Source organism: Thalassophryne amazonica, chromosome 19 (genome assembly GCF_902500255.1).
Source record: "Thalassophryne amazonica chromosome 19, fThaAma1.1, whole genome shotgun sequence".
Lineage (NCBI taxonomy): Eukaryota > Metazoa > Chordata > Actinopteri > Batrachoidiformes > Batrachoididae > Thalassophryne > Thalassophryne amazonica.
Genome location: NC_047121.1, coordinates 4,097,973 through 4,119,379, shown reverse-complemented (window position 1 = coordinate 4,119,379; position 21,407 = coordinate 4,097,973). Strand labels below are relative to the sequence as shown.

At 43.3% G+C, this 21,407-nt stretch overlaps 1 protein-coding gene across 1 annotated transcript in view; it reads left to right on the top strand.

The window, feature by feature from the left end:
- alk (ALK receptor tyrosine kinase) overlaps window positions 1-18,794 on the top strand; it is a 1,475,036-nt gene extending 1,456,242 nt beyond the window's left edge. Inside the window, 2 exon segments of the mRNA XM_034159972.1 lie at window positions 17,523-17,613; window positions 17,709-18,794. Coding sequence (XP_034015863.1) covers window positions 17,523-17,613; window positions 17,709-18,791 — 1,174 coding nt within the window. The 3' untranslated portion in view covers window positions 18,792-18,794.
- Window positions 18,795-21,407: the final 2,613 nt, after the last annotated feature.

Genomic DNA, 21,407 nt, shown 5'->3' with positions numbered 1-21,407 from the left:
GAAAGATGTCCTAGCTTTACGGAGGGCTTTTTTTATAGAGCAACAGACTCTTTTTCCAGGCTAAGTGAAGATCTTCTAAATTAGTGAGACGCCATTTCCTCTCCAACTTACGGGTTATCTGCTTTAAGCTACGAGTTGTGAGTTATACCACGGAGTCAGACACTTCTGATTTAAAGCTCTCTTTTTTAGAGGAGCTACAGCATCCAAAGTTGTCTTCAATGAGGATGGTAAAACTATTGACGAGATACTCTATCTCACTTACAGAGTTTAGGTAGCTACTCTGCACTGTGTTGGTATATGGGATTAGAGAACATAAAGAAGGAATCATATCCTTAACCTAGTTACAGTGCTTTCTGAAAGACTTCTAGTGTAATGAAACTTATTCCCCCACTGCTGGGTAGTCCATCAGAGTAAATGTAAATGTTATTAAGAAATGATCAGACAGAAGGGAGTTTTCAGGGAATACTGTTAAGTCTTCTATTTCCATACCATAAGTCAGAACAAGATCTAAGATATGATTAAAGTGGTGGGTGGACTCATTTACATTTTGAGCAAAGCAATAGAGTCTAATAATAGATTAAATGCAGTGTTGAGGCTGTCATTCTCAGCATCTGTGTGGATGTTAAAATCGCCCACTATAATTATCTTATCTGAGCTAAGCACTAAGTCAGACAAAAGGTCTGAAATTCACAGCGAAACTCACAGTACCGATGAATTAATGAATTAAAGCTCTGTCTGGGTTTTTGATAATTAATAAGCTGGAAGGGAAGATTGCTGCTAATCCTCCTCCTCGGCCCGTGCTACGAGCATTCTGACAGTTAGTGTGACTCGGGGGTGTTGACTCATTTAAACTAACATATTCATCCTGCTGTAACCAGGTTTCTGTAAGGCAGAATAAATCAATATGTTGATCAATTATTTATCATTTACCAACAGGGACTTAGAAGAGAGAGACCTAATGTTTAATAGACCACATTTAACTGTTTTAGTCTGGTGCAGTTGAAGGTGCTATATATTTTTCTTTTGAATTTTTATGCTTAAATAGATTTTTGCTGGTTATTGGTAGTCTGGAGCAGGCACCGTCTCTACGGGGATGGGTAATGAGGGGATGGCAGGGGGAGAGAAGCTGCAGAGAGGTGTGTAAGACTACAACTCTGCTTCCTGGTCCCAACCTGGATAGTCACGGTTTGGAGGATTTTAAGAAATTGGCCAGATTTCTAGAAATGAGAGCTGCTCCATCCCAAAGTGGGGATGGATGCCATCTCTCCTAACAAGACCAGGTTTTCCCCAGAAGCTTTGCCAATTATCTATGAAGCCCACCTCATTTTTGGACACCACTCAGGACAGCCAGCAATTCAAGGAGAACATGCGGCTAAACATGTCACTCCCGGTCCGATTGGGGAGGGGCCCAGAGAAAACTACAGAGTCCGACATTGTTTTTGCAAAGTTACACACCGATGTAATGTTAATTTAGTGACCTCCGATTGGCGTAACCGGGTGTCATACTGTCGACGTGAATTACAATCTTACCAAATTTACGCTTAGCCTTAGCCAGCAGTTTCACATTTCCTTCAATGTTGCCTGCTCTGGCCCCCAGAAGACAATTGACTATGGTTGCTGGTGTCGCTAACTTCACATTTCTCAAACACAGAGTCGCCAATAACCAGAGTTTGATCCTCGGCGGGTGTGTCGTCAAGTGGGGGAAAAATGGTTTAGAAATGTGAACGGGTTGGCGGTGTACACGGGGCTTCTGTTTAGAACTATGCTTCCTCCTCACAGTCACCCAGTCGGCCTGCTTCCGGCTGCTCAAGATCTGGCCAGAGGGGAACTAACGGGGCTAAGCTACCTTGGTCCGCACCGCTACAGGGCCTGACTAGCTGTAGAATTTTCCACGGTGCGGAGCCGAGTCTCCAATTCGCCCAGCCTGGCCTCCAAAGCTATGAATAAGCTACACTTATTACAAGTACCGTTACTGCTAAAGGAGGCCGAGGAATAACTAACATTTCACACCCAGAGCAGAAAAGTGCGGGAGAGACAGGAGAAGCCGCCATGCTAAATCAGCTAAGAGCTAGTAGCTGCGCTAAGCTAGCGGATTCCTAAAAACACGCAAAGTGAATAATGTGTAATAATTTAGAGGTGATTCAGGAGAAGGAGTGCTTTTAGTTAAGGCCGTGGAGATTACACTGGGAAACAAATCGTAATCTAGATAACTAGATCAATCTAACTGCGCAGATTAAACAGCTAACAGATACAGAAAAACACGCTGTGCTCCAGAACAGGAAGTGATACAATACCACCGTGAGGCAAACCACCAGTAGAGGCAAGCAAGCATAAATAGCAACAACAAAATATTTTGTGGCAACTGTGTATCGCAGATGTACCGAAAGGTTCCGATGACATCATACTGAGACGAGTACAAACACGTTTATCAGTTTCCTCTCAATAGGACACGGCAGTAATGTTTTCATTTATCTTTGCTTCTCAATTAGGATGTTACAGAACACCACCTGCCATTTCCAAACAACGTTAGTTTAAGTCAGGGGTCTTCATCTCGTTCCAGAACGAGCAGACAGGGTGCAGGTTGTCTTTGTAACCCACCCACTCCACCAGGTGATCTCACTGATTAACTCACCTGGTGGTATGTGGGTGATGATCTCACTGGTTAACTCACTGGTGAATTGTGTGGTGATCTCACGATTAACTCACCTGGTGAATTGTGTGGTGATCTTCATGATTAACTCACCTGCTGGAGTGGGTGGTGATCACAATGATAACTCACCTGCTGGAGTGGTGGTGATCTCCTGGTTAACCTCACCTGGTGGAGTGGGTGGTGATCTCACTGATTAACTCACTGCTAGAGTCTGTGGTGATTCACTGGTTAACTCACCTGGTGAATTGTGTGGTGATCTCACTGATTAACTCACCTGCTGGAGTGTGTGGAGATCTCACTGGTTAACTCACTGGTGGAGTGGGTGGTGATCTCCTGATTAACTCACCTGCTGGAGTCTGTGGTGATCTCACTGGTTAACTCACCTGCTGGAGTGGGTGTGATCTCACTGATTAACTCACCTGCTGGAGTCTGTGGTGATCTCACTGGTTACCTCACCTGGTGGAGTGGGTGGTGATCTCACTGGTTACCTCACCTGGTGAATTGTGTGGTGATCTCACTGATTAACTCACCTGCTGGAGTGGGTGGTGATCTCACTGATTAACTCACCTGGTGAATTGTGTGGTGATCTCACTGGTTAACTCACCTGGTGGAGGGGTGGTGATCTCACGATTAACTCACCTGCTGGAGTCTGTGGTGATCTCACTGGTTAACTCACCTGGTGGAGTGGGTGGTGATCTCACTGATTAACTCACCTGCTGGAGTCTGTGGTGATCTCACTGGTTAACTCACCTGGTGAATTGTGTGGTGATCTCACTGATTAACTAACCTGCTGGAGTGGGTGGAGATCTCACTGGTTAACTCACCTGGTGGAGTGGGTGGTGATCTCACTGATTAACTCACCTGCTGGAGTCTGTGGTGATCTCACTGGTTAACTCGCCTGCTGGAGTGGGTGGTGATCTCACTGATTAACTCACCTGCTGGAGTCTGTGGTGATCTCACTGGTTAACTCACCTGGTGAATTGTGTGGTGATCTCACTGATTAACTCACCTGCTGGAGTGGGTGGAGATCTCACTGGTTAACTCACCTGGTGGAGTCTGTGGTGATCAATCAATCAATCAATTTTTTTATATAGCGCCAAATCACAACAAACAGTTGCCCCAAGGCACTTTATATTGTAAGGCAAGGCCATACATAATTATGTAAAACCCCAACGGTCAAAACGACCCCCTGTGAGCAAGCACTTGGCTACAGTGGGAAGGAAAAACTCCCTTTAACAGGAAGAAACCTCCAGCAGAACCAGGCTCAGGGAGGGGCAGTCTTCTGCTGGGACTGGTTGGGGCTGAGGGAGAGAACCAAGAAAAAGACATGCTGTGGAGGGGAGCAGAGATCGATCACTAATGATTAAATGCAGAGTGGTGCATACAGAGCAAAAGAGAAAGAAACAGTGCATCATGGAACCCCCAGCAGTCTACGTCTATAGCAGCATAACTAAGGGATGGTTCAGGGTCACCTGATCCAGCCCTAACTATAAGCTTTAGCAAAAAGGAAGTTTTAAGCCTATCTTAAAAGTAGAGAGGGTGTCCTGTCTCCCTGATCTGAATTGGGAGCCGGGTTCCACAGGAGAGGAGCCTGAAAGCTGAAGGCTCTGCCTCCCATTCTACTCTTACAAACCCTAGGAACTACAAGTAAGCCTGCAGTCTGAGAGCGAAGCGCTCTATTGGGGTGATATGGTACTACGAGGTCCCTAAGATAAGATGGGACCTGATTATTCAAAACCTTATAAGTAAGAAGAAGAATTTTAAATTCTATTCTAGAATTAACAGGAAGCCAATGAAGAGAGGCCAATATGGGTGAGATATGCTCTCTCCTTCTAGTCCCCGTCAGTACTCTAGCTGTCAGCATTTGAATTAACTGAAGGCTTTTTAGGGAACTTTTAGGACAACCTGATAATAATGAATTACAATAGTCCAGCCTAGAGGAAATAAATGCATGAATTAGGGTTTTCAGCATCACTCTGAGACAAGACCTTTCTGATTTTAGGAGATATTGCGTAAATGCAAAAAAGCAGTCCTACATATTTGTTTAATATGCGCTTTGAATGACATATCCTGATCAAAAATGACTCCAAGATTCTCACAGTATTACTAGAGGTCAGGGTAATGCCATCCGAATAAGGATCTGGTTAGACACCATGTTTCTAAGATTTGTGGGGCCAGTACAATAACTTCAGTTTTATCTGAGTTTAAAAGCAGGAAATTAGAGGTCATCCATGTCCTTTATGTCTGTAAGACCATCCTGCAGTTTAGCTAATTGGTGTGTGTCCTCTGGCTTCATGGATAGATAAAGCTGGATATCATCTGCGTAACAATGAAAATTTAAGCAATACCGTCTAATAATACTGCCTAAGGGAAGCATGTATAAAGTAAATAAAATTGGTCCTAGCACAGACCCTTGTGGAACTCCATAATTAACTTTAGTCTGTGAAGAAGATTCCCCATTTACATGAACAAATTGTAATCTATTAGACAAATATGATTCAAACCACCGCAGCGCAGTGCCTTTAATACCTATGGCATGCTCTAATCTCTGTAATAAAATTTTATGGTCAACAGTATCAAAAGCAGCACTGAGGTCTAACAGAAAAGCACAGAGATGAGTCCACTGTCCGAGGCCATAAGAAGATCATTTGTAACCTTCACTAATGCTGTTTCTGTACTATGATGAATTCTAAAACCTGACTGAAACTCTTCAAATAGACCATTCCTCTGCAGATGATCAGTTAGCTGTTTTACAACTACCCTTTCAAGAATTTTTGAGAGAAAGGAAGGTTGGAGATTGGCCTATAATTAGCTAAGATAGCTGGGTCAAGTGATGGCTTTTTAAGTAATGGTTTAATTACTGCCACCTTAAAAGCCTGTGGTACATAGCCAACTAACAAAGATAGATTGATCATATTTAAGATCGAAGCATTAAATAATGGTAGGGCTTCCTTGAGCAGCCTGGTAGGAATGGGGTCTAATAAACATGTTGATGGTTTGGATGAAGTAACTAATGAGAATAACTCAGACAGAACAATCGGAGAGAAAGAGTCTAACCAAATACCGGCATCACTGAAAGCAGCCAAAGATAACGATACGTCTTTGGGATGGTTATGAGTAATTTTTTCTCTAATAGTTAAAATTTTGTTAGCAAAGAAAGTCATGAAGTCATTACTAGTTAAAGTTAATGGAATACTCAGCTCAATAGAGCTCTGATCTTTGTCAGCCTGGCTACAGTGCTGAAAAGAAACCTGGGGGTTATTATTTTCTTCAATTAAGGGATGAGTAGAAAGATGTCTAGGCTTTACGGAGGGCTTTTTTATAGAGCAACAGACTCTTTTTCCAGGCTAAGTGAAGATCTTCTAAATTAGTGAGATGCCATTTCCTCTCCAACTTACGGGTTATCTGCTTTAAGCTACGAGTTTGTGAGTTATACCACGGAGTCAGACACTCTGATTTAAAGCTCTCTTTTTCAGAGGGAGCTACAGCATCCAAAGTTGTCTTCAATGAGGATGTAAACTATTGACGAGATACTCTATCTCCCTTACAGAGTTTAGGTAGCTACTCTGCACCGTGTTGGTATATGGCATTAGAGAACATAAAGAAGGAATCATATCCTTAACCCTAGTTACAGCGCTTCTGAAAGACTTCTAGTGTAATGAACTTATTCCCCACTGCTGGGTAGTCCATCAGAGTAAATGTAAATGTTATTAAGAAATGATCAGACAGAAGGGAGTTTTCAGGGAATACTGTTAAGTCTTCTATTTCCATACCATAAGTCAGAACAAGATCTAAGATATGATTAAAGTGGTGGGTGGACTCATTTACTTTTTGAGCAAAGCCAATAGAGTCTAATAATAGATTAAATGCAGTGTTGAGGCTGTCATTCTCAGCATCTGTGTGGATGTTAAAATCGCTCACTATAATTATCTTATCTGAGCTAAGCACTAAGTCAGCCAAAAGGTCTGAAAATTCACAGAGAAACTCACAGTAACGACCAGGTGGACGATAGATAATAACAAATACAACTGGTTTTTGGGACTTCAATTGGATGGACAAGACTAAGAGACAAGCTTTCAAATGAATTAAAGCTCTGTCTGGGTTTTGGATTAATTAATAAGCTGGAATGGAAGATTGCTGCTAATCCTCCACCCCGGCCCGTGCTACGAGCATTCTGACAGTTAGTGTGACTCGGGGGTGTTGACTCATTTAAACTACATATTCATCCTGCTGTAACCAGGTTTCTGTTAGGCAGAATAAATCAATATGTTGATCAATTATTATATCATTTACCAACAGGGACTTAGAAGAGAGAGACCTAATGTTTAATAGACCACATTTAACTGTTTTAGTCTGTGGTGCAGTTGAAGGTGCTATATTATTTTTCTTTTTGAATTTTTATGCTTAAATAGATTTTTGCTGGTTATTGGTAGTCTGGGAGCAGGCACCGTCTCTACGGGGATGGGGTAATGAGGGGATGGCAGGGGGAGAGAAGCTGCAGAGAGGTGTGTACGACTACAACTCTGCTTCCTGGTCCCAACCCTGGATAGTCACGGTTTGGAGGATTTAAGAAAATTGGCCAGATTTCTAGAAATGAGAGCTGCTCCATCCAAAGTGGGATGGATGCCGTCTCTCCTAACAAGACCAGGTTTTCCCCAGAAGCTTTGCCAATTATCTATGATGGTTGATGATCTCACTGGTTAACTCACCTGCTGGAGTGGGTGGTGATCTCACTGATTAACTCACCTGCTGGAGTCTGTGGTGATCTCACTGGTTAACTCACCTGCTGGAGTGGGTGGTGATCTCACTGATTAACTCACCTGCTGGAGTCTGTGGTGATCTCACTGGTTAACTCACCTGCTGGAGTGGGTGGTGATCTCACTGATTAACTCACCTGCTGGAGTCTGTGGTGATCTCACTGGTTAACTCACCTGGTGAATTGTGTGGTGATCCTACTGATTAACTCACCTGCTGGAGTGGGTGGTGATCTCACTGATTAACTCACCTGCTGGAGTCTGTGGTGATCTTGCTGGTTAAGTCACCTGGTGAATTATGTGGTGATCTCACTGATTAACTCACCTGCTGGAGTGGGTGGTGATCTCACTGGTTAACTCACCTGCTGGAGTCTGTGGTGATCTCACTGATTAACTCACCTGCTGGAGTCTGTGGTGATCTCACTGGTTAACTCACCTGGTGGAGTGGGTGGTGATCTCACTGATTAACTCACCTGCTGGAGTCTGTGGTGATCTCACTGGTTACCTCACCTGGTGGAGTGGGTGGTGATCTCACTGGTTAACTCACTGGTGAATTGTGTGGTGATCTCACTGATTAACTCACCTGCTGGAGTGGGTGGTGATCTCACTGGTTAACTCACCTGGTGGAGTGGGTGGTGATCTCACTGATTAACTCACCTGCTGGAGTCTGTGGTGATCTCACTGGTTACCTCACCTGGTGAATTGTGTGGTGATCTCACTGATTAACTCACCTGCTGGAGTGGGTGGTGATCACACTGATTAACTCACCTGGTGAATTGTGTGGTGATCTCACTGGTTAACTCACCTGGTGGAGTGGGTGGTGATCACACTGATTAACTCACCTGGTAGAGTGGGTGGTGATCTCACTGGTTAACTCACCTGCTGGAGTGGGTGGTGATCACACTGATTAACTCATCTGGTAGAGTGGGTGGTGATCTCACTGATTAACTCACCTGCTGGAGTGTGTGGTTCCAAAGACAACCTGCACCCTCTCAGCCCTTTCTGGAACAAGTTGAAGACCTCTGGTTTAAGTACTTACACTGTGGGGCTGCAACTAATTATTGGTTTTGATTAAAGACTTTCCACAGGAGAAATAAATCCATTAGATTTCAATGAAAAGACCGACATGATTCAAAGATGACAAATGAAAACTTGCAAAAAAAAAAATAAAAAAACGTTGCCATGCATATTTTGGGCCAGTAGCATGGCTGTTTTGCCTCACCTCGCACCCTGGTAGTATATCATTACCGGAGACCATCAAATACGGCCATCAGATATTGCGAAGGCTTTATGTCTGTCTGTCCGTCTGTCTGTGTTCAGTATAAGTCCAGTCCTATTACTGCCAGACTCTTCAAATTCACAGGGAACAGTCTTGGGACACAGACCTTGGAAACCTTCAAAGATGGCTAACATTGACCTATTTTAAGAGGTTAAAATGTCACATTCTGTTTCAATCTGTTCAGTTTTGTTTATGAGTGGCGGAGATGACAGCTAATCAGAGTAGAGCTGCACCGTGACGTCAGTCGCCCGTCTCTCCAAAACCGCTTTGTTTTGTGTGTTTATATACATTTCTCATATATTACGTAAAGGCAAGCGAGAAATAAACACTTGCTGTTTTGGATCCCAATAACACCCTCTGAACTTATTTACAAGACATTTCGCAGGCATTAGCATGGTGACGTCACGGGCTGGTAGCTAGCTGCAAAACTCAGTTTTGTTTGTGTGTAAATACTCTGTGTCATATATTATATAACAGCTCGCGAGAAATAAGCACTTCTAAAACTGAAAACCCTACTTTTTGGATCCAATAACATCTCTGAACTTATTTAGAAGACACCTCGCGGATATTAGCATGGTGACATCACAGGCTGGTAGCTGGCTGCAAAAGTCCATTTCATATATTATGTAAAAGCTAACAAGAAATAAACGCTTCTAAAACTGAAAATGCCATTTTTGGATCCCAATAACACCTCTGAACTTATTTAGAAGACACCTCGCAGATATTAGCATGGTGACATCACAGGCTGGTAGCTGGCTGCAAAAGTCCATTTTATATATATGTAAAAGCTAATGAGAAATAAACACTTCTAAAACTGAAAACGCCATTTTTGGATCCCAATAACACCTCTGAACTTATTTAGAAGACACCTCACAGATATTAGCATGGTGACATCACAGGCTGGTAGCTGGCTGCAAAAGTCCATTTCATATATTATGTAAAAGCTAACGAGAAATAAACATTTCTAAAACTGGAAACGTTGTTTATATAACCTGATAACGTCTCTGGAGTAATTTACAAGACATGTTGCAAATGTTAGCGTGCACGCTAACTTCTGCTAACTCAAAGCTAACTTCCTATGGAGTTAAATTTGTCTTATTAATACCTACAAATGCACAGAAGGTGATCTGCAAATATTTCTTGATTTGTATGTGAACAAATGATTTGATTTGAAAATGTGCAAACTGTATGTAAGACAACATGATCTTAATAATTAATTAAACAACTGCAAATTATAAAAAACACAATGTTCATACGGCTGAGGGTATTTTAGCATTTGCACTGTTTTTTAAATTACAACACAATGCTAAAATACCCTCAGCCTTGGTTGGCTCAAAATTTTCTTAGCTTAAATGAGAACAAAACCGAGGTGATGGTGTTTGGGCCCAGTGTTGGTTCCACAGTTCGATTAGACCTGGGCCCTCTCAGTCAACACATGAAGCCCACAGCCACCAACCTTGGCGTCATTATGGACTCTGGTGGTTGGCTCTCACTGCGGTATTGTATCACTTCCTGTTCCGGAGCACAGCGGTGTTTTTCTGTATCTGTTAGCTGTTTAATCTGTGCAGTTAGATTGATCTAGTTATCTAGATGACGATTTGTTTCCCAGTGTAATCTTTACGTGCCTTAACTAAAGCACTCCTTCTGCTGAATCACCTCTAAATTATTTACACATTATTCACTTTGCGTGTTTTTAGGAATCCGCTAGCTTAGCGTAGCTACTAGCTCTTAGCCGATTTAGCATGGCGGCTTCTCCTGTCTCTCCCGCACTTTTCTGCTCTGGGTGTGAAATGTTTAGTTATTCCTCGGCCTCCTTTAGCAGTAACGGTACTTGTAATAAGTGTAGCTTATTCGTAGCTTTGGAGGCCAGGCTGGGCGAATTGGAGACTCGGCTCCGCACCATGGAAAATTCTACAGCTAGCTAGGCCCCTGTAGTCGGTGCGGACCAAGGTAGCTTAGCCGCCGTTAGTTACCCCCTGGCAGATCCCGAGCAGCCGGGAAAGCAGGCTGACTGGGTGACTGTGAGGAGGAAGCGTAGCCCTAAACAGAAGCCCCGTGTACACCGCCAACCCGTTCACATCTCTAACCGTTTTTCCCCACTCGACGACACACCCGCCGAGGATCAAACTCTGGTTATTGGCGACTCTGTTTTGCGAAATGTGAAGTTAGCGACACCAGCAACCATAGTCAATTGTCTTCCGTGGGCCAGAGCAGGCGACATTGAAGGAAATTTGAAACTGCTGGCTAAGGCTAAGCGTAAATTTGGTAAGATTGTAATTCACAGTCGGCAGTAATGACACCCGGTTACGCCAATCGGAGGTCACTAAAATTAACATTAAATCGGTGTGTAACTTTGCAAAAACAATGTCGGACTCTGTAGTTTTCTCTGGGCCCCTCCCCAATCAGACCGGGAGTGACATGTTTAGCCGCATGTTCTCCTTGAATTGCTGGCTGTCTGAGTGGTGTCCAAAAAATGAGGTGGGCTTCATAGATAATTGGCAAAGCTTCTGGGGAAAACCTGGTCTTGTTAGGAGAGACAGCATCCATCCCACTTTGGATGGAGCAGCTCTCATTTCTAGAAATCTGGCCAATTTTCTTAAATCCTCCAAACCGTGACTAGCCAGGGTTGGGACCAGGAAGCAGAGTTGTAGTCTTACACACCTCTCTGCAGCTTCTCTCCCCCTGCCATCCCCTCATTACCCCATCCCCGTAGAGACGGTGCCTGCTCCCAGACTACCAATAACCAGCAAAAATCTATTTAAGCATAAAATTCAAAAAGAAAAAATAATATAGCACCTTCAACTGCACCACAGACTAAAACAGTTAAATGTGGTCTATTAAACATTAGGTCTCTCTCTTCTAAGTCCCTGTTGGTAAATGATATAATAATTGATCAACATATTGATTTATTCTGCCTTACAGAAACCTGGTTACAGCAGGATGAATATGTTAGTTTAAATGAGTCAACACCCCCGAGTCACACTAACTGTCAGAATGCTCGTAGCACGGGCCGGGGCGGAGGATTAGCAGCAATCTTCCATTCCAGCTTATTAATTAATCAAAAACCCAGACAGAGCTTTAATTCATTTGAAAGCTTGACTCTTAGTCTTGTCCATCCAAATTGGAAGTCCCAAAAACCAGTTTTATTTGTTATTATCTATCGTCCACCTGGTCGTTACTGTGAGTTTCTCTGTGAATTTTCAGACCTTTTGTCTGACTTAGTGCTTAGCTCAGATAAGATAATTATAGTGGGCGATTTTAACATCCACACAGATGCTGAGAATGACAGCCTCAACACTGCATTTAATCTATTATTAGACTCTATTGGCTTTGCTCAAAAGTAAATGAGTCCACCCACCACTTTAATCATATCTTAGATCTTGTTCTGACTTATGGTATGGAAATAGAAGACTTAACAGTATTCCCTGAAAACTCCCTTCTGTCTGATCATTTCTTAATAACATTTACATTTACTCTGATGGACTACCCAGCAGTGGGGAATAAGTTTCATTACACTAGAAGTCTTTCAGAAAGCGCTGTAACAAGGTTTAAGGATATGATTCCTTCTTTATGTTCTCTAATGCCATATACCAACACAGTGCAGAGTAGCTACCTAAACTCTGTAAGTGAGATAGAGTATCTCGTCAATAGTTTTACATCCTCATTGAAGACAACTTTGGATGCTGTAGCTCCTCTAAAAAAGAGAGCTTTAAATCAGAAGTGCCTGACTCCGTGGTATAACTCACAAACTCGTAGCTTAAAGCAGATAACCCGTAAGTTGGCGAGGAAATGGCGTCTCACTAATTTAGAAGATCTTCACTTAGCCTGGAAAAAGAGTCTGTTGCTCTATAAAAAAGCCCTCCGTAAAGCTAGGACATCTTTCTACTCATCACTAATTGAAGAAAATAAGAACAACCCCAGGTTTCTTTTCAGCACTGTAGCCAGAGCTCTATTGAGCTGAGTATTCCATTAACTTTAACTAGTAATGACTTCATGACTTTCTTTGCTAACAAAATTTTAACTATTAGAGAAAAAAGTACTCATAACCATCCCAAAGACGTATCGTTATCTTTGGCTGCTTTCAGTGATGCCGGTATTTGGTTAGACTCTTTCTCTCCGATTGTTCTGTCTGAGTTATTTTCATTAGTTACTTCATCCAAACCATCAACATGTTTATTAGACCCCATTCCTACCAGGCTGCTCAAGGAAGCCCTACCATTATTTAATGCTTCGATCTTAAATATGATCAATCTATCTTTGTTAGTTGGCTATGTACCACAGGCTTTTAAGGTGGCAGTAATTAAACCATTACTTAAAAAGCCATCACTTGACCCAGCTATCTTAGCTAATTATAGGCCAATCTCCAACCTTCCTTTTCTCTCAAAACTTCTTGAAAGGGTAGTTGTAAAACAGCTAACTGATCATCTGCAGAGGAATGGTCTATTTGAAGAGTTTCAGTCAGGTTTTAGAATTCATCATAGTACAGAAACAGCATTAGTGAAGGTTACAAATGATCTTCTTATGGCCTTGGACAGTGGACTCATCTCTGTGCTTGTTCTGTTAGACCTCAGTGCTGCTTTTGATACTGTTGACCATAAAATTTTATTACAGAGATTAGAGCATGCCATAGGTATTAAAGGCACTGTGCTGCGGTGGTTTGAATCATATTTGTCTAATAGATTACAATTTGTTCATGTAAATGGGGAATCTTCTTCACAGACTAAAGTTAATCATGGAGTTCCACAAGGTTCTGTGCTAGGACCAATTTTATTCACTTTATACATGCAGTCCCTTAGGCAGTATTAGACGGTATTGCTTAAATTTTCATTGTTACGCAGATGATACCCAGCTTTATCTATCCATGAAGCCAGAGGACACACACCAATTAGCTAAACTGCAGGATTGTCTTACAGACATAAAGACATGGATGACCTCTAATTTCCTGCTTTTAAACTCAGATAAAACTGAAGTTATTGTACTTGGCCCCACAAATCTTAGAAACATGGTGTCTAACCAGATCCTTACTGTGGATGGCATTACCCTGACCTCTAGTAATACTGTGAGAAATCTTGGAGTCATTTTTGATCAGGATATGTCATTCAAAGCGCATATTAAACAAATATGTAGGACTGCTTTTTTGCATTTACGCAATATCTCTAAAATCAGAAAGGTCTTGTCTCAGAGTGATGCTGAAAAACTAATTCATGCATTTATTTCCTCTAGGCTGGACTATTGTAATTCATTATTATCAGGTTGTCCTAAAAGTTCCCTAAAAAGCCTTCAGTTAATTCAAAATGCTGCAGCTAGAGTACTGACGGGGACTAGAAGGAGAGAGCATATCTCACCCATATTGGCCTCTCTTCATTGGCTTCCTGTTAATTCTAGAATAGAATTTAAAATTCTTCTTCTTACTTATAAGGTTTTGAATAATCAGGTCCCATCTTATCTTAGGGACCTCGTAGTACCATATCACCCCAATAGAGCGCTTCGCTCTCAGACTGCAGGCTTACTTGTAGTTCCTAGGGTTTGTAAGAGTAGAATGGGAGGCAGAGCCTTCAGCTTTCAGGCTCCTCTCCTGTGGAACCAGCTCCCAATTCAGATCAGGGAGACAGACACCCTCTCTACTTTTAAGATTAGGCTTAAAACTTTCCTTTTTGCTAAAGCTTATAGTTAGGGCTGGATCAGGTGACCCTGAACCATCCCTTAGTTATGCTGCTATAGACGTAGACTGCTGGGGGGTTCCCATGATGCACTGTTTCTTTCTCTTTTTGCTCTGTATGCACCACTCTGCATTTAATCATTAGTGATCGATCTCTGCTCCCCTCCACAGCATGTCTTTTTCCTGGTTCTCTCCCTCAGCCCAAACCAGTCCCAGCAGAAGACTGCCCCTCCCTGAGCCTGGTTCTGCTGGAGGTTTCTTCCTGTTAAAAGGGAGTTTTTCCTTCCCACTGTAGCCAAGTGCTTGCTCACAGGGGGTCGTTTTGACCGTTGGGGTTTTACATAATTATTGTATAGCCTTGCCTTACAATATAAAGCGCCTTGGGGCAACTGTTTGTTGTGATTTGGCGCTATATAAAAAAAAATTGATTGATTGATTGATTGATCTTAAACTGGACAGGCAGGTCAAGGCAGTTGTTAAATCCAGCTTTTATCAGCTTCGTCTTTTAACCAAAATTAAATCAATTTTATCCTTTTCTGACTTGAAATGCGTCATGCATGCTTTTATTTCTTCATGCCTGGACTACTGCAATTCACTTTTTTATGGAATTAATCAAAATACACTTCACAGATTGCAGTTAGTCCAGAACGCTGCTGCACGCCTCTTAACTGGGAGCAAAAACCATGAACATATTACACCTATTCTTGCGTCTTTGCACTGGCTCCCTGTTAATTTTAGAATTGATTTTAAAATTTTATTATTTGTTTTTAAAGTTTTAAATGGACTGGCCCCACAATATATTTTAGACCTCCTCCAAATTTACTCCCCAGCGCGTGCTTTGACGTCTGAGGACCAGCTCCAGCTTGTGGTGCCTAGGACGAGACTTAAGACCAGGGGGGACAGGGCCTTCTCTGTGGCTGGGCCCAGATTCTGGAACGCTCTGCCTCTCCACGTTCAAACAGCCCCCACAGTGGAGTGTTTTAAGTCTCGTCTGAAGACCCACTTTTATTCTCTGGCTTTTAGCTCTGCATGAGTTGTATGGTCCTCTGTTGTCTTTGGCCTAGTATTTTATTTATTTATTGTTTTTATGTTTATTTATTTATTAGTATCTGAGTGGGTTTATTGTTTTGTATAGTTGTATAATCATTTTTATGTGCAGCACTTTGGAAACTGTTCTGTTGTTTAAATGTGCTATATACATAAAGTGGATTGGATTGGATCAGCCATGTGAGCGTTGTCTCCTCGTACACATAAATCACTGCTCATTTTCTGCTCAGTTTCTTCCTGTTAAAAGGGAGTTTTTCCTTCCCACTGTCGCCAAGTGCTTGCTCATAGGGGGTCGTTTTGACCGTTGGGGTTTTTCTGTAATTATGGCTTTTGCCTTACAATATAAAGCACCTTGGGGCGACTGTTTGTTGTGATTTGGCGCTATATAAATAAAATTGATTTGATTTGATTTTGCAATCCGCCTCACATTTTCTTTGTGAAGGTGTGCTTTTGCTCTTACCTGTGCGTGTTGTTCTATTAATCCGCTGTTTCAAAGGAGCCTCACAGCAAGGGGCAGCAGTCAAGGCTGCAATCAGCGCCGCGCGTCCACGTATCCAGATGCACTGTACTTGTTGCTGGATCCTCCCCTTGTGTGCGCTGCCATTTACCATAATCCCTCACACTCCCATCTGGAGTGATGAAAATGAGGACTGCTTTTTGTTGACACGTCCATCAGGCTTTTTAGTTCATAGTAAAAGAAAATAGCTTGTCTGGAAAACATCAATCATCTCAAAGTGGTTGCATAAAGGACCAAGAGCGTGCAGGTTTTCATCCTTAGCAAAATAACTCCTGCCATCTAATCAAGGGGGTCACTGACAAAATGAAAAATAACATCACTGCTGTAGATCTTCCAAGGACGTGAGACGGGGTTCCTGCAGATCCTGAAGGAGTCTGAACAGACACTGAAATCATTCATCTAAAAATAAGGTCTTAATTGGTATTAAAATGTCAAACCAGTATTTCAAAAGTCTTTAAAATGCCAAGACACAGGAAAGATTTTATTGACGTTTTCTTCTGACATTGCAATGACTAAAAATCCAAATAAATGGCGATATAATGTTTTACCTGAGGCTATCAAATATGGCCATTGGGTATTGCGAAGGCTTTTTGCCCGTCTGTCCATCCGTCCACAGTATAAGTCCAGTCCTGTTACTGCCAGACACTTTAAATTCAAACATTCTTGGGGCACAGACCTTGGACAAGTTTGACCTATTTTAAAAGGGTAAAAAGTTACATTCTGTTCCTATTTTTATGGTATGATCCCGCAGACATTAGCATGGTGACATCACTTCCTGGTGTCGGTAGCTGCTAACTTTGCCTCCTTTTTGGCTAGAAATAACACCTTTCCCATATATTCTGTAAAAGCTAGCAAGAAATAAACATTTCTAAAAATGAAAATGCTGTTTTTGGAACCTAATAACACCTCTGGAGTGATTTATAAGACATTTCGGGAATGTCAGCGTGCATGCTAACTTCCGCTAACTCAAAGCTAACTTTCTATGGAGTTACATAATGTACAACATGTTTGTACGGTCTAGGGTATTTTAGCATTGCGTTATATTTTTTAATAATTCGGTGAAAGCTGCTCGCAATGCTACACAAATCAAGACAACAGAACCAAATAATCTCCTTTGTTTTTTGCCAGGACGCTCTTAAAAAAAACACACTTTTAATTAGCTTGGCGTAACCTGACAACATGGGGAAATTCATGAAAACTGACTTTTCAAGAATGATTATGCAGCGTGGCTTAAACCAGTACCAGGGAATGTGTTCGAGTCTCAGTGGGTTTTATGCAATAATTCCTCCAAACTCAGCACGATGGGAATCTTAGGCAGCTGCATCCCACACGCCAGGTGAGAAACACAGGAATGCCAAATCAGTGCGCCGACAGATGCCAGCTTTGCCCCAGTTCTGTTCTGGTTCTGCATTTGTCTCCACTACACCTCCACCTTCTCCTCGGACACCAGCACCAGGCACTGCTACCAGGTCTTCCTGCAGCACTTGGCCATCACTTAGCTTATTGTGATGTTGATCTTAAATTTCATTTTATTAAAAAAAGCCTAAAGTCTTAACTCAATCTTGAGCTAAGCTCTGGGAACCATTGTGAGAAAAGTGTACTTTGTGTATTTTCAGGTACCGTATCATGACTCAGAGCTGGCAGCACCAGCCTGACGACAGACCAAACTTCTCGACTATCCTGGAGAGGATTGAATACTGCTTACAGGTAGCTGAGCAGATCCTGCTGCAGGACTCCAGAATAATCACACAAACCCCTCTGAGCATGCAGTGCTGATCGGTTGATGTTCCGCCCTTTTTTAGGACCCTGATGTGGTGACCATGGCCCTGCCTATAGAGTATGGGCCTATCCAGGAAGAAGAGGAACCTGTACCCATGCGCTCAGATGATCAGTCAACCTCAACCCTGCTGGTGAACGCTCAGGTGCCAGATGGGGAGGTGCCGCAGCCTCCCCCGTCCTATCCTGCAGAAGAGAGCCAACGAGGTGGGCAGCACGTCGTCCCCATGAGCACACCATCAGAAGCCAAAGCACAGACGTCGGCTCAGGTCCAGACACACCTCCACCAGCAGCCACACGCACAGACCTCAGCGGCCGTGACGACCACCAGCGCAGTCACTGCCACAACAACCTCAACGCTCACTGCCAAGGCATCACAAGTCTCCACCCAGCCTAGTCAGGAGGGGGGCCACGTAAACCTGGCATTCACCCAGAACCACCCCCCAGAAAAGGAGAGCCATAATGGAAAGACAACCAGCCTCTGGAACCCCACATATGGCTCCTGGTTCCTGCATCAGCAGCAGCAGAGGAAGCAGCAGCAGAGAAAGGCAGGGGTGGGTGGAGTGGGGGCCAGCAGTGGCAGGGTGCCTGGGGAGGGGCAGGAGCATGTGGGGCGAACTGTGGCAGAGATGGCAGGAACACTGGGCCTTCAGCACCCTCACAAGCAGTTCCAGCTCCAGCAGCAGCAGCACCAGCTCCAGCTGTTCCATCAGCAGCAGGGCCTGTGCAGACCCCTGTTACCCCCCCCGTCCCCTCCTGCCGCCCCGTCACCACTGCTCTTAGATTCAGCTGCCTTGCCCCCGTTGCCCCTCTACAGACTGCGACGCTTTCCCTGTGGGAACATCGGCTACGGCTACCAGGAGCAAAGCCTGCCGGTGGAGGCCGGCCATGCCAGCCCCACCCCCCCTACAGCGCCACCTTCTCAACCACAGCCGGGCGCCACCGTGTCCGCCGCAGTCACCCACCAGAGGGGCGTCTCCCTTCCCACCTCTGCATCTCTGGGGCGAGTGGGTCTATCTGAGGACAACCGTCCACTGCTGGTTACCATGGGGACAGTGCAGGACCCCAGGTTGCCTCGGATGGAGGGTCACAATGCCACCGTGCTTTAGCCCAAACGTCCGTGCCGCTATCTTATGTGTTTGTTTGTTTTTCCAGGCTGTGTCTTTGAGAAGTGTGTGTTCACAACACACAGCACAAACACTGTGTCAGAACCGTTTTACACCGCCCCCCGTCCGCCCCCTGTCCGCCCCCCGTCCGCCCCGTTTATGTTTTCTGTGGGGGGGTCCTCCATCACACCAGATCCTGGACGTGTCCGTCGTGCTTTGTCCCCACGAGAACCTCAGCGGTGTTAAAAGTCCTCAGTGGGAGTTAAATCACATCACAGCAGACGAAAAGCTTTGAAGGTCAAAACACTGTGTGTGAAGAGACTTTTAAAAAAATGTATTTTTTCTACACTGGAGGGACTGTGGCTGCAGAGACTTTGGCAAAGACACGGTGAGAGCTTTCTCGTCTTGCCGGCCCGGAACGAGCACGTGGACGTCACGTGACGCGTGTCGGTGCTCTGAAAGGACGACGCATGAAGTGGATTTAAATCTCTGTATTTTGTCAAACTTAAGATTTTACATTTCAAAACTTTCTTGACCAGTTTGACTTGAGTAGATGTATACTCGTATCAGCTCTGCCCCCCCCCCCCCCCAAACGCTGTATTTTATCCCTTTGAAGACAACAATGTGATAAATAACTTTTATCAGCTTATTTTTCAAGAGTATCAGAATTGGACACCAGATCACCATTTATACTTGAAAAACAAAACAAAACAAAAAAAATGTGTTTGTTGATGTTTGTTTGCCTGCTTGTTTATTTATTCATTTGTTTATTTATTTGGAAGTGACTATAAATTATTAATGGACGTGCTTGTTAAAATCCAAACACAAATGTGTGATTCGTAATATCGAAAAAAAAAACGACAACAATCCCGAAAATGATCGAATCTGCTGCAAGCTCGATTTAAAGGTGGGAAAAAAATAAAGAACTATTATTTGACACATGTGATGACAACAAGTGTGCAGATACGTGATACTCAGCGTTTCTTTTATTGCGTATTTCCCTGATTGGCACTGAATCGCTTCTTCACATCATCCTGCTCAACGAGACGGAGAACATGAGCTTTTGCAGGAACCTTTTTTAAAATTTATTTCTTGTTTAGTTTCTTTTTTCTTCTTTTTCTTTTTGTGTGTGCAGACCCCCTTTTTTAAGTGAATACTGCTGAATCAATCTTAACCTTCAAGTTGCTATCTCGAAGCACTCAGCTTTCCTAAATTTGCATATTTTATCTTTTCTATTAAAGGATGAGTGTCAAATACAAATCAGCCAGAGCCAACCTGATGAATACAAACTGCTCTGAGGCCACACGTGAATGAATCCTGGGACTCTGCTGAGTCTCAGGCAGATGAACTAAAGTGTGCACACATTTTCACACACACGGTGTTAACACGTGTCTGCGTTTAAAGCCTGCTTTGTGCAGTAGGACTGTTGCATTACGTGTCATAAAGGAGTCCCGGAGTGCAGCATTGTGGGAATTTTGGTGACTGATGACGGTATGTGTCCGTTTTTTGATGCTTTGCTTGTGTTCAGTAAACCTGTCAATCATTCACTGCTGGGCCACTGGCTGTACGTTGGCAGGTTGTCACTTCTTGTCGTGATGCTCACAGAGTCAGACACATACAGTCCAGGAGGTGGCGTCAGTGAGCAAACTAAATGTGTCCTGATGGAGTGTGATTTGTTTCACTTTGTGTGTTACAGCATTAATACTGTTTCTTTCAGAGCTCATCTCCATTGTTTGATGTAAAAAGGCAAACTGAACCTGTACATGTTGTAATTATAAAGTATTGTACTCTGGCACTGGTAAAAGATGTAAATTGCCCCGATGACATTCACCAAAATTAATAAATTACTATATAAAGACTGTTTGCCCCTTGATTTCTGTAACATTAATGACTTTAACTACAAAGATCTGCTTGTGGAAGAACCACTGCTGCATCCACCACCTCCTTTAGTACAGACATATAAACCCGTCAGAACGCCCTAAGCATACGTGCAATATTCAGCCTAAAGAGAAGGTGGGCGGATGCACGAGCAACAGTTTGTCCAAACGCTCACGCCTCCATACATTTCACTAAAATGTCTGATTTTGTTACAAAGAATAAATCACAAATAACTCACACGCTTAGTGCCAAGTCTGTTCCGCCTTGTGCACAACTCTCGTGCTGCAAACTCTCAAACCGACGGTATTGTCATGTGACTACTACCAACACACTCTGATGACGCCTTCACAGGTAAGATGCAAAAGCGATGAGAAAAATGTCACGAAAATTCATTAATTTTTGCTTAGTTAGTTGCTCATTAGTTTTAAGGCAGCTAGCTGGAGTCTGTGATGGAGGTGTCAGAGGATGTTGAGGAAACTGTGCAGCATCCTTGGCAACACCTCCCACCATCTGCATACCACACTGATCCTGTCAAAGCACCTTCAGCAACAGACTGACAAGGGCACAATTTAGAACTAGAAACTGAGGGGGACAAAGTGCGAGGCCCGCAGGGCCGAAGTCCACAGGCCGGGGGTCTGGGGGCCACTTTAGGCCCCCAGAAGCCAATGGTTTGTAGATAATCTCAGATGTATTCTGAGCATCCAGAACAGTAATTTTAATGTTTTGAGAAGACCATAAAGT